At 39.9% G+C, this 12,324-nt stretch overlaps 1 protein-coding gene across 1 annotated transcript in view; it reads right to left on the bottom strand.

The window, feature by feature from the left end:
- Window positions 1-1,238: 1,238 nt before the first annotated feature.
- Window positions 1,239-12,324, bottom strand: part of frk (fyn-related Src family tyrosine kinase) — a 99,038-nt gene continuing 87,952 nt past the window's right edge. The window contains exons 6-8 of the mRNA XM_041188031.1: window positions 4,596-4,777; window positions 3,274-3,439; window positions 1,239-2,895 (exon numbers count right to left, since the gene is read on the bottom strand). Coding sequence (XP_041043965.1) covers window positions 2,681-2,895; window positions 3,274-3,439; window positions 4,596-4,777 — 563 coding nt within the window. The 3' untranslated portion in view covers window positions 1,239-2,680. The remainder of the gene's footprint in view (window positions 2,896-3,273; window positions 3,440-4,595; window positions 4,778-12,324) is intronic.

A 12,324-nucleotide genomic window follows, 5' to 3' on the forward strand; every position in this document is an offset into this window, starting at 1 on the left:
TATAGGGGAGTCAACGGTTATGAGGAATAGGCAGGAAGTGGAGTTCAGGCCAAGATCAGATCAGTCATGATCTTACTGAATAGCAGAGAAGGCTCAAGGAGCTTTATGACCCACTCCTGCTCCTATTTCTCATGTTCTAATGGTGCAAAACCAACTAGGCTTCCAGGAGCTTGGTGAACCATTGGACAACAGTGTATCTCCTCAGCCAATAAAATTAAGGAATTGAGAAATAAATAAAGAGGAGAGAGAGAGATGGAGGGTGAATTAGAGTGGGTGAATTCAATGTTAAATCAGGCAGAAAAGGAGCAGGAAGAGAGGGGAAGCAGGAATATTTTGCAAGAGAGGCCAAACAAAGGAAAAGTAAGGAAAAGTATAAACATTTAAAATGTGACTTAAAAAATCTCCAACAACAATTCACAATTTAAAGGAATGAAACTTTATACTTATAATTGCTCTTTTCCTGAAAAAAGACTGGTTGATCAGCAGTCATTAGCAATTATCACATCATTAAAAGGGTGCTTATCCTGTTAATTACTAGACTTAACTTTCTGTGCCAAGTTTAATTGATATTAATGTATGGGGAGGCTAAAAGTGGGTGCATCTTCACAAAATCAGTGGTGGAGCATGGGCAAATTGTCCAGCAACTAGTGGCAAGTCCTTATTCACAACATATCTCTTCCCCTTCACAAGTTGCTAGCCAATTTTGCGCATTAATAACAGCATGCATCATTCAGATGTTGTTATTTTGTCAGCAAAGTTCAATTTAAAATTCAGCAAGAATTTCTACAGTACATTCGCTGTAAGGTTGGTAATAGTGCTCTTTGGTTCTAAATGCTAAAACCAGCCTCCAAACAATAAAGTCTTGTGGGCAACAAACCACTGTGAAAACAGTAGATAATGTAGAAGAAGTTGAATACTCACATTCAGCTATACTGTGTCATACAAAGTTACCAAACATTTCCTAGGTTAGTCACAGATTTAGGAGTCCCAAACTAAACTTAATGAATTGGGATCAGTGTGGATTGTAATATCTCCACATTTTAATGCACCACCTTCAGTACAAAAGCATACAAAATTGGAATGGTTCAAGAATTTTCTTCATCAAAATTTACAAAGCATATAATTAGTTGCAGCTTAATTTTCATCAATTATATTTAGCTTTATATACATCTCAATTCCTAATAGCACAATAAAAATAAATTGAATTCTGTTTCAGCATAGAATGTAAAATCATATATATATATATATAAAATAGTGAAAGTGTCATTAAGACTATATGGAATGTAATGTAGTGAGATTTGATTTCGATCATGAAGTAGGTTGCTGAGAATGTGCTCCAGTGCTTTGGTCCTATGGGTATAGTTCTATATTTGTGTTTATTGAAAGAAACACATACTTTTACCAAATTACTAAAAACAGGTTAATGAGTGAGAAATATATGCCAAAGGGTGTGACATCATTTTCTGTTCTTGTGGCAATCATTTATCTAGTTAGAATATTTACAGAAATAATGTGTGAATCTCAGGGGGACAGTGAGGAGAGAAAAGAACAAAAACTGACAACTACTATTTGAACAGAAAACGATGGAAAAACTTAGCAGATCTAACAGAATCTGTGGAGAGAAAACCAGAGAGTTAATGCTTCGAGTCAGTATGACTGTTCTTCAGAGCTGTATACGGACTCGAAACGTTAACTCTGTCTTTCTCTCCACAGATGCTGTTAAACCTGCTGAGTTTTTCCAGCATGTTCTGTTTTTGTTTCAGGTTTCCAGCATCTGCAGCATTTTGCTTTTAACTACCAATTGAATACAGCTAGGCACAACTGGTGATATATGCTATATATCATGTGCATTATGTAATAACACCATAGTATGCACAAGTTACTTTGTTTCCAATATATTCTGAAGACAATAGAGGTAAAGTTCAATTTCGGTAGGGGTACAAATTAGGCAATAATGGATTATGTATCCCACCCAATTTTCCTCTATATTCTTCTAACTTAGACACTGGTGTCAGAATGGAATGTTGCAGGCATGTTTCACCCCCAGTAATAAGACAACTGATAGTCAATATATTTATTATTCCTTGTCTATCTTTTCTGAAGGCACTGCCTCACATAAAAGTACAGCTCCATGGCCAAGGGTCACTTTCTGGTTGCTCATCCAATTGGTCATTGTCTTGCACATAAACAATCAGTAATATCAAGCTATTTGAACTCGAAAAGCATCACAACCAAGCCCAGTCCTGTTCTCATCCAACATCTGTACATAACCTTTCCAGATAGAAATCAAATTGATGATTTCCTCCCTAGCATTGAAGCATTGAATGGTTTTGAATAGTAATTGCCCCTTTATCTAGATAACCCACTTCCACTGATGCCACACCAGACATATATGATCTGTGTACATCATATAAAATAATGTATAGATTAAGATCAGTTACATGGAAGTCATTACAGCCTTTGTGCTTATGCGTGGTTTATGGCTGTACTCCTGGGGTAAATAATACATATGCATTCAGCAATAAATTAATTTGGGCTTAGTATGTACATATGTACATGCTAGCCTCAAATTGATTAATAGTTGAATGTATATGTATATAACTTAACTGCTGGGATAAGTTATAACAAGTATCAAGATGCGATGTAGCAGGTAGTAAATTATTAACATTTCTTATGTACATTAGCTAACAAAAACATTAGCATCTGTATAGGCTGAAAGATCAGTCTCAAAGAAGTCCTCCAGCTTCCACTGCAGTGTTTCAAATGTTGGCCGCTCAAAATCTTTGTCCTTCCAGCAATCTAACATGATTTCATACAATGCTGGAGGGCATTCTGAAGGGCATGGCATTCTGTATCCTTTCCCCAATTCTTGGATAACTTGGTAATTTGTCATCCCTAAAGAAAAGAAAGCCAATGTTTACTATTTTGTGCAAAAATAGTATTAAAAAATACGAAAAATTCTAACAAGTTACATTTTAATTCTTTCACATTCATGTTACAAAAAAGCACTCTTCAAAAGCACTCTTAATAATTCAGTCTGATGGATCACTAACTTATCAATTGGACCAGCTCACAAAGTTACCTGCCACTTGAATTGTGTATCAGCAACATTTTGCATTTTTGATAAAATTCATCATTTGCTCGAACTATAATGATAAGCATCCACGTGAACTGTTTTGATTTTCTTTTGTCCTGCTTTTCCACAGCTTAAGTAGAAAATTGAAACATTGGTAAATAAGTGATTCTAAATGTGCCCAGATGTAATAAACTAACCTGGATAAGGCATCTTTCCGAAAGTGATTATTTCATACAGCAGGATTCCAAAGGACCAAACATCAGATTTGATACTGAACTTATTTGAATGGATGGCTTCTGGTGCAGTCCATTTTACAGGAAATCTTGTTCCCTCCCTAGCTTCATAAACATTTTCATCATCTGTCTAACAGTGTTAAAAGAGTTACAATTAAAGGTAGTTTAAATGACATAGTCAAAATTACTTTAGAAAAATAATAGGCATACATTAAAATTGAAAGCACTTTTAAAACAAGCAGAGCCATAAATATGAACACAAGTCTAATTACACTACAATGCACAAACACCTTGCAAGTGGTACCTTTCTAAGTTTTATTTTTAAACAGGTCTCCTTTATTCCTATACTTTGCATTAGGCAGATACCACACCTCCAGAAAACCAGCAATTGCTTTTTGTATTTATGAAGTGATTTGCAATATACTCACATTCCATGATTTCACAGGTGGCTATTTAAAACTAAGTTACATCAGTCACAGGAGTTTGAGAACAGCAGGAAGTAGCTCAACTGGTCGGTTCATTAAAACAACATATTGATATCATTGCAGTCACAGGTTTAAGACCAACAGCCAATAACACCCAATCTCAGAGATACTAGCTCTTAAAGAACAAGTTCGCAGATCATTCCTTCCATCTGCTTTCTTCAACTTCACTTAGTGTAGGGACATGTAGCTTCTTGATGAAGTGGGACATGAAAGCTCAAGAAAATAAAGACTAAATTGTTCCAATCCCTTAAAGCATTGCTTTTAGTCCAGAGAGACATTGCAAAACCCACAATGAAGGATGCTTTCAATCTGCTTCAAGTCTTTATTTATCTGTATCACAGCCATTATGGTAAAGGAATAGGTATTTAGCCATAGTCTACAAAGGATGAAAGGCATCTCTCTCCATTAGAGAGAGACAATTGGTTATATAGCTTGAGGGGCACCACTCCGCAAGCATGGGGCAAGACAAAGAGGCAGGCCTCCCTGAACTACCACAGCTGGTACAGGGTTCGAACCCACACTGCTGGCATCATTCTGCACCATACTTGAGCCAACTGAGCTAACCGACCCCATTGTGGTAAAGTGAAGTGCCAAAATAAAGTTAGAAAACAAGGAAATTGCCAGGAAATTAAGAGAACAAAACATCTCACCTTAATCACAACTCTTTTGGCACCTAGGCTGAGAAACATCCCAATATTTTTATTTAAGGAGTACTTAGTTGACATAAATGCACAACAGGTTATGTCCCTTTAATTCTTTAAGAAAACAATTGTGCCAATGGAAAACAATTATTAGTCTTACTATAAAAACTCGAGCAAGTCCAAAATCAGCTATTTTACAGATGTTGTTCTCTCCAACCAGTACATTCCTGGCAGCTAAATCCCGATGGATATAATTCTGAACTTCCAGATATGCCATGCCTGATGCCACCTGTGCAGACATTTCCAGCAGGTCATTTATGGTCAAAGTCATCCCCTGGCTTTCTGTTGAAAATAATACATTTTGGAAAAATTAAATTTTAGAAGTTATTCTTATCATCCTCAAACTTATAATCTGATCGAATATAACTAAAGGAAATTCAGTTTAGGCCTCATTACCTGGAGCAGTAATGATAGTATTAAACTTAAATGTAAGATTTATTTAAAATGAAAATGAACCCACAGCTTCAGAATTCAGATTATTTATTTTGCTAAACTCAAAAAGAATGAAGAAATTTGCATTTAGTGTCCAGAATCTTTTGCACGTAATAACTCCGTTTTATGGCATAGAAGTCCTAGTGACTTATCCTGTGCCATAATTGTGTTGCTCTGTTGAATACCTAGCTGAAACAGTTGAAGGTTCATTGTAAAGTCAGTCATTATTGCCAACTTGCTGAATTTAAACCATTTTGATCACCACTGCCACTTGGATTGTTGCAGAATGGTGCCGATAAGCTCAGGACATTTGGCATAAACACAGGACGAAGAATAAGCATGAGCTATTTGGTTTTGAAATGCAAAATACTTCCCATAATTTGAATTAACCAACTCACATGGCAAGTCCATATTAGTTTTTCTGCCCACATACGCACATTTTTAAAATTGATATATCAAAAAAATACAATCTTGCGCAATAACACAGCATTTGTAATCATGCCCAACAATGGTGTTAACAAAAATTTAATAAATTATTCTAGAAACCTATACATATATGTTTACAACATGGGTGACATTGAATGTGTAATGCCATAAAACTAAAATCTACAGAATCAATTGTACAGAATCAGAATCAGTTTGCTGTTATCCTAGATACCCAAGGCCGAGGTGCACCATGCAAATGTTTAAAAGACCAGCTGGAAAGACAACTCTCTCTTTGGCTGACACTAACCAATAGGTGTGGGAGCAAGAGACTGTCGAAACAGACAACTGGCACATGACAACCAGGAAATCAACCTACAAGTTTGAATCAAAAAAACACAAGACTGCTGAAGAAAGGCACAGACAATGGAAGAAGTCTGCTTATATCAGAGCCCCTCCAAACCAAGAGATCCTTAATCCCATCAGGTCAGGAGCCGGCAACATAAAAATTGGCCTCTTCAGTCACCAACGATGGCATCAACTGCCACAGAGATCCCATGATCTTCGCCTGCAAAGAATCCGCCTCATCATCACCCCAGGTAATCAGTAAATAAATAGTGAAGCGATTTTTATTCATTCGAAATCACCAGAAGTAAAGAGCATTTATCTAAACATGACACTTGGAAGTAGGATTACCATTTTGGATATCATGGCAGGCTAAACATTTAGTTAAGATTGTATTTAATATTTGATATAATGATCAAATTTAAGCATGACTGTTTTAACATGTAAAAGTTCTCAACATTTATAGAGCAAAGACCTCAGCTGTACATGTGACAGATCAACAGACTTTTGAATAAGAGATTTGCCATGGATTGCTTTGGGAGGTGAACGGCTTCCACTCAACTGCTACCATATAAATATACCAAGCTGGAATAATATTGAATAATGAATCAGGGAGTTCATATGTTAAATGGTTTTGTCTGATGTGACAAAGGTAAACTTCCTCCTTGACCTTCTCAACCTGTCTACAGCCTTTGATGGGGTTGACCACGCCATATATCCTCCTCCAACACCTTTCCACTGTCATCTAATTGGGTGGGACAGCTCTCACATGGTTCCATTCTTATCTATCTAATCAGAGCCACAGCATCACTTGCAGTTTCTTCTCTTCCTGCTCCTGCGCCATTATTTCTGGTGTCCACCAAGGATCTATCCTTGACCCCCTCTTTTTCCATCTACAATCTGCCCTTTGGCAATATCTATTTACAGAAGGTAATTGTAATAAACATTTCATAAATTCATGTAGAAATCTATACAATTAGTACACAATTACAGCATTAGTTTCACATGTACGCTGATGACACGCAGTTCTACCTTGCCACAACCTCTCTCAGTTCTTCCACTGTTGCTAAGTTATCAGGCTGCTTATCCAACATCCAGCCCTGGGTTAGCAGAAACTTCCTGCAATTATTTTTTGGGAAGACTGAAGCAGTTGTTTCCATTCTCCACTACAAACTCGCCACCCAATCTACCCACTCCATCCCTCTCCTTGACAACAGTCTGAGATTAAACCAGTCTGTTCACAACCTTGGTATCATTTTTGACCAAGGTGAGTTTTCTACCACATATTCACACCATCACTAAGACCATTTATTTCCTCCTATATAAGATCGCCTGAATTTGCCTCATCTTTGCTCATCTGCTGCTGAAACACTGATTCATGCTTTTGTTACCTCTAGAGTTGATTATTTCAACACACTCCTGCCTGGTCCTCACATTCCACTCTTCGTAAACTTGAGGTCATCCAAAACTTTTCTGTCCTTGTCATAACACGCACCAAGTCTGTTTACCTATCACCACTGTGCTCACTGACCTACAGTGGTCCCCAGTCAAGAAAAATATTGATTTTAAAATTCTCATTCTTGCTTTCCAATTCCTCCACGGCTATGTCCATCACTATTTCTGTAATGTCCCCCAGCCTCATAACCCTTTGAGACATTGGCATTCCTCTAATTCTTGCCTCTTGAGCATTCTCAATTTTAATTACTTTACCATTGAGAGCCACAACTGCAGTTGCATAGGCCCCAAGCTCTGGAATTTTCTCTCCACACATCTTGATCTCTCTACCTCAGTTTCCTCCTTTAAGACGCTCCACAAAACCTAGCTCTTTGACAGAGTTTGTGGTAATCTGACTTAATTTCACCTTCTGTGGCTAGGGGTCAAATTTTGTGGGACATTTTATTACATTAAAGGCTCTACAATAATATATGTTGCTGTACTTTATTAAATTCCACAAGTAATTGTCATTATTCAGCTGTAGTCAGGAGTTCATTTTTGTAAAAGTTTCTTCTGAACAAAACAAAAATGATATATTTAAATTCAGATTTGGTCAGGATTTCACAGGAAAGTAATAGTCAAGTAAACAACAAGGCAGCAAACAATGCTGGACAGTTTTTATTTTATTCATTCACAGGATGTGGGCTTCGTTGGCTCAGCCAACATTTATTGCCTGTTAAAAACAAAAAACTGTGGATGCTGGAAATCAAAAACAAAAACAGAATTACCTGGAAAAACTCAGCAGGTCTGGCAGCATCAGCAGAGAAGAGAAGAGTTGACGTTTCGAGTCCTCATGACCCTTCAACAGAACTGAGTGAATCTTAAGAAAGGGGTGAAATATAAGCTGGTTTAAGGTTGGGGGGGGTGGGGGGAGAGATAGAGAGAGAAGTTGGGGGCGTGGTGTGGGTGGTGTGGTTGTAGGGACAAGCAAGCAGTGATAGGAGCAGATGTCACAGACAAAAGAACAAAAGAACACAGAGGCGTTGAAGGTGGTGATATTATTTAAATGAATGTGCTAATTAAGAATGGATGGTAGGGCACTCAAGGTACAGCTGTAGTGGGGGTAAGGTGGAAAGGCTAGCAGGGCATAAAAGATTTAAAAATAATGGAAATAGGTGGGAAAAGAAAAATCTATATAAATTATTGGAAAAAACAAAAGGAAGGGGGAAGAAACAGAAAGGGGGTGGGGATGGAGGAGGGAGTTCAGGATCTAAAGTTGTTGAATCAATATTCAGTCCGGAAGGCTGTAAAGTGCCTAGTAGGAAGATGAGGTGCTGTTCCTCCAGTTTGCGTTGGGCTTCACTGGAACGATGCAGCAAGCCAAGGACAGACATGTGGGCAAGAGAGCAGGGTGGAGTGTTAAAATGGCAAGCGACAGGGAGGTTTGGGTCATTCTTGCGGACAGACCGCAGGTGTTCTACAAAGCAGTCGCCCAGTTTACGTTTGGTCTCTCTAATGTAGAGGAGACCGCATTGGGAGCAATGAATGCAGTAGAATAAGTTGGGGGAAATGCAAGTGCATTTATTGCCTGTTCCTCGATGTCCTAGAGAAGGTGGTGCTGAGCTGCCTTCTTAAACTGCTACAATTCATGTGGTGTGGGTACACCCACAGTGCTGTGGGTACACCCACAGTGCTGTTAATGAGGGAGGTCCAGGATTTTGACCCTGTGACAGTGAAGGAATGGTGATTTAGTTTCAAGTTAGGATGGTGGGCGACTTGGAGGAGAACTTCCAGGTGGTGGTGTTCCCATCTATCTGCTGTCCTTGTCTTTCTAGAAAAGTAGTGGTCGTGGGTTTGGAAGGTGCTGTCTAAGGAGCTTTGGTGAATTCCTGCAGTGCATCTTGTAGACGGTACACACGGCTGCTACTGTGCATCAGTGGTGAAGGGAGTGAATGTGGTATTAATCAAGCGGGCTGCTTTGTCCTGGGCGGTGTCAGGTTTTTTGAGCATTGTGGGAGTTGCACTCATCCAGAGAAATGTGAAGTATTCCATCACACTCTTGGCTTGTGCCTTGTAGATGGTGGACAGGCTTTGGGGAGTCAGGAGATGAGTTACTCATCACAGGATTCTGAGCCTCTGACCTGCTCTTGTAGACACAGTATTTATATGGCTAGTCCAGTTCAGTTTCTGGTCAATGGTAAACCCCAGGATGGTGATAGTGGGGGATTCAGTGATGGTAATGCCATTGAATATCAAGGGGCGATAGTTAGATTCTCTCGTGTTGGAGATGGTCATTGCCTGGCACTTGTGTGGAGCGAATGTTACTTGCCATTTGTCAGCCCAAGCCTGGGTATTGTCCAGGTCTTGCTGCATTTGGACAGGAACTGCTGCAGTTTCCGAGGAGTCATGAATGGTACTGAACATTGTGCAATCATCAGTGAACATCCCCACTTCTGACCTTATGATGGAAGGAAGGTCATCGATGAAGCAGCTGAAGATGGCTGGACCAAGGACACAACCCTGAAGAATTCCTGCAGTGATGTCCTGAAGCTGGGATGACTGACCTCCAACAACCACAACCATCTTCCTTTTTGCTAGTTATGACTCCAACCAGTGGAGGGCTTTCCCCTGATTCCCATTGACTCCAGTTTTGCTAGGGCTCCTTGTTGCCAGACTCGGTCAAATGCTGCCTTGATGCCAAGGGCAGTCACTCTCACCTCACCTTGGGAGTTCAGATCTTTTGCCCATGTTTGAACAAAGGTTGTAACGAGGTCAGGAGCTGAGTGGCCCTGGCGGAACCCAAACCGGGCATCAGTGAGTAGGTTATTGCTAAGCAAGTGCTGCTTGATAGCACTGTTGATAACCCCTTCTATCACTTTACTGATGATCGAGAGTAGACTGATGGGGCGGTAATTGGCCTTGCTCAATTCACAGAGCTTTAACAGCACAGAAGGAGGCTGTTTGGCCCTTTGTGTCTGCACCGGCTTTCCAAATGAGCATTCTGACCTAGTGCCATTGACCTGCCTTTTCCCTGTAACCATGCACATTATTTGAATAGAAACAATCATCTATTGCTCTCTTGAATGCCCCAATTGAACTTGCCTCCACCAAACTTCAGGTAGTGCATTCCAGACTCGAGCCACTAATTTTTTTCTCACGTCACATCTGCTTCTTTTGCAAATCACTTTAAATCTGTGCCCTCTCATTATTGATCCTTTTATGATCGGGAACAGCTCCTCCCTATCTACTCTGTCCAGCCCCCTCATGATTTTGAACATCTCTATCAAATCTCCTCTTAGCCTTCTGCTCTTCAAGGAGAACAGTCTCAAACTCTCCAATCTATCTTCACGTCCCTGGAACCGTTTTTGTAAACCTCTTCTGCACTCTCTCCAATGTGTTGACATCTTTCCTATAATGTGGCGTCCAGAACTGTACACAATACTCCAACTGAGATCTAACAAGTGTCTTATGTAGGCTCAGCATAACCTCCTTGCTCTTATACTCTATGCCCTTATTAATAAAGCCAAGGATACTATATGCTTATTAACAGCTCTCTCCACCTGTCCTGCCATCTTCAATGATCAATGCACATATACACCCAAGTCTTTCTGCTCCTGCACCCCCTTCAAAATTTCACCCCTTATTTTATATTGCCTGTCCATGTTCTTCCTATCAAAATGCATCACCTCACATTTCTCCTCATAGAACTTCATCTGCCATCTATCTGTCCACTCCACCAATGTGTCTATGTCTTTTTGAAGTTCTGCACTGTCCTCCTCACAGTTTAGAACACTCCCAAGCTTCATATCATTCGCAAACTTTGAAATTGTCCCCTGCACACCAAGATCTAAATCATTAATATATATATATATCAGGAAAAGTAAGAGTCCCAATACCAAACCCTGGGGAACTCTACTATAAACATTCCTCCAGCCTGAAAAGTATCCATTGGCCATTACTCTCTGCTTCCTATTTTTCAGCCAATTTCCATGTTGCCACTGTTCCTTTTACTCCATGAGCAATAACTTTTCTCACAAGTCTGTTGTGTGGCACTGTATCAAATGCCTTTTGAAAATCCATGTATCCCACATCAACAGCAGTACCCTCATCGATCTTTTCTGTTACCTCTTCAAAAAGCTCCAACAAGTTAGTTCAATGCCATTTCGCCTTTAGAAATCCATGCTGGCTCTTCCTTATTAACCCATATTTTTCCACGTGACTACTAATTCTATCCCGGATAATTACTTCTAGAATTGAAGTTAACCACTGAAGTTAAACTGGCTGGTCTGTAATTGCTGGGCTTACCCTTACAATTTTTCCTGAACAGTGGGAAAATGTTTGCAATTCTCCAGCCCTCTGGCACCTCCCCTGAGTCTAGGGAAGACTGAAAAATTATGGCCAGTGCCCCTGCAATTTCTATTCTTACTTCCTTCAACATCCTTGGATGCATCTCGTTTGATCCCAGTGCCTTTCAACTTTAAGTACCAACACTCTATTCAACAACTTTCTCCTTATTGATTTTGAACTCTTCTTAGTGACAGAGTTTCCTCATCTGTCACCACGGCCTGGGTAGCATCTACCTCCTTGGTAAAGACGGATCCAAAGTATTTAATACCGCAGCCATGGCCTGATTTGTCCTGCTTTTTGTGTACAGGACATGCCTGGGCAATTTTCCACATAGCTGGCTAGTTGCCAGTGTTGTAGCTGTACTGGAACAGTTTGGCTAGGGGCGCGGCAAGTTCTGGAGCACAAGTCTTCAGTTTTCAGATTTAAGGATAAAGGATATGCGACCTGTACTTCCACCTCTGTAGCATCAGTCAACTTTGCCTCTGCCTCAGCTCATCTGCTACTGAAACTCTCATCCATGCCTTTGTAACCTTTAAGACTTGACTATTCCAACACACTGCTGGCCTGCCTCCCACATTCTGCCCTCTGTAAAGTTAAGGTAATCCAAAACTCGGGTACCCCTGTCCTTACGTGCACTAAGTCCTGTTCATGTGTCACCCTTGTTTAATGCCTTGATTTTAAAATTCTCATCCTTCTTTTCAACTCTCCCTAAGGGCTCACACCTCCCTTTCTCTGTAATTTCCTTCAGCCCGACAACCCACCAAGATATCTGCAGTCATTTAATTAATTCTGGCCTCTTGAAGATCCCTGATTTTAATTGCTCCATCTTTGGTGCCCATATCTTCAGC

This window comes from Carcharodon carcharias, chromosome 5 (genome assembly GCF_017639515.1).
Source record: "Carcharodon carcharias isolate sCarCar2 chromosome 5, sCarCar2.pri, whole genome shotgun sequence".
Classification (NCBI taxonomy): Eukaryota; Metazoa; Chordata; class Chondrichthyes; order Lamniformes; family Lamnidae; genus Carcharodon; species Carcharodon carcharias.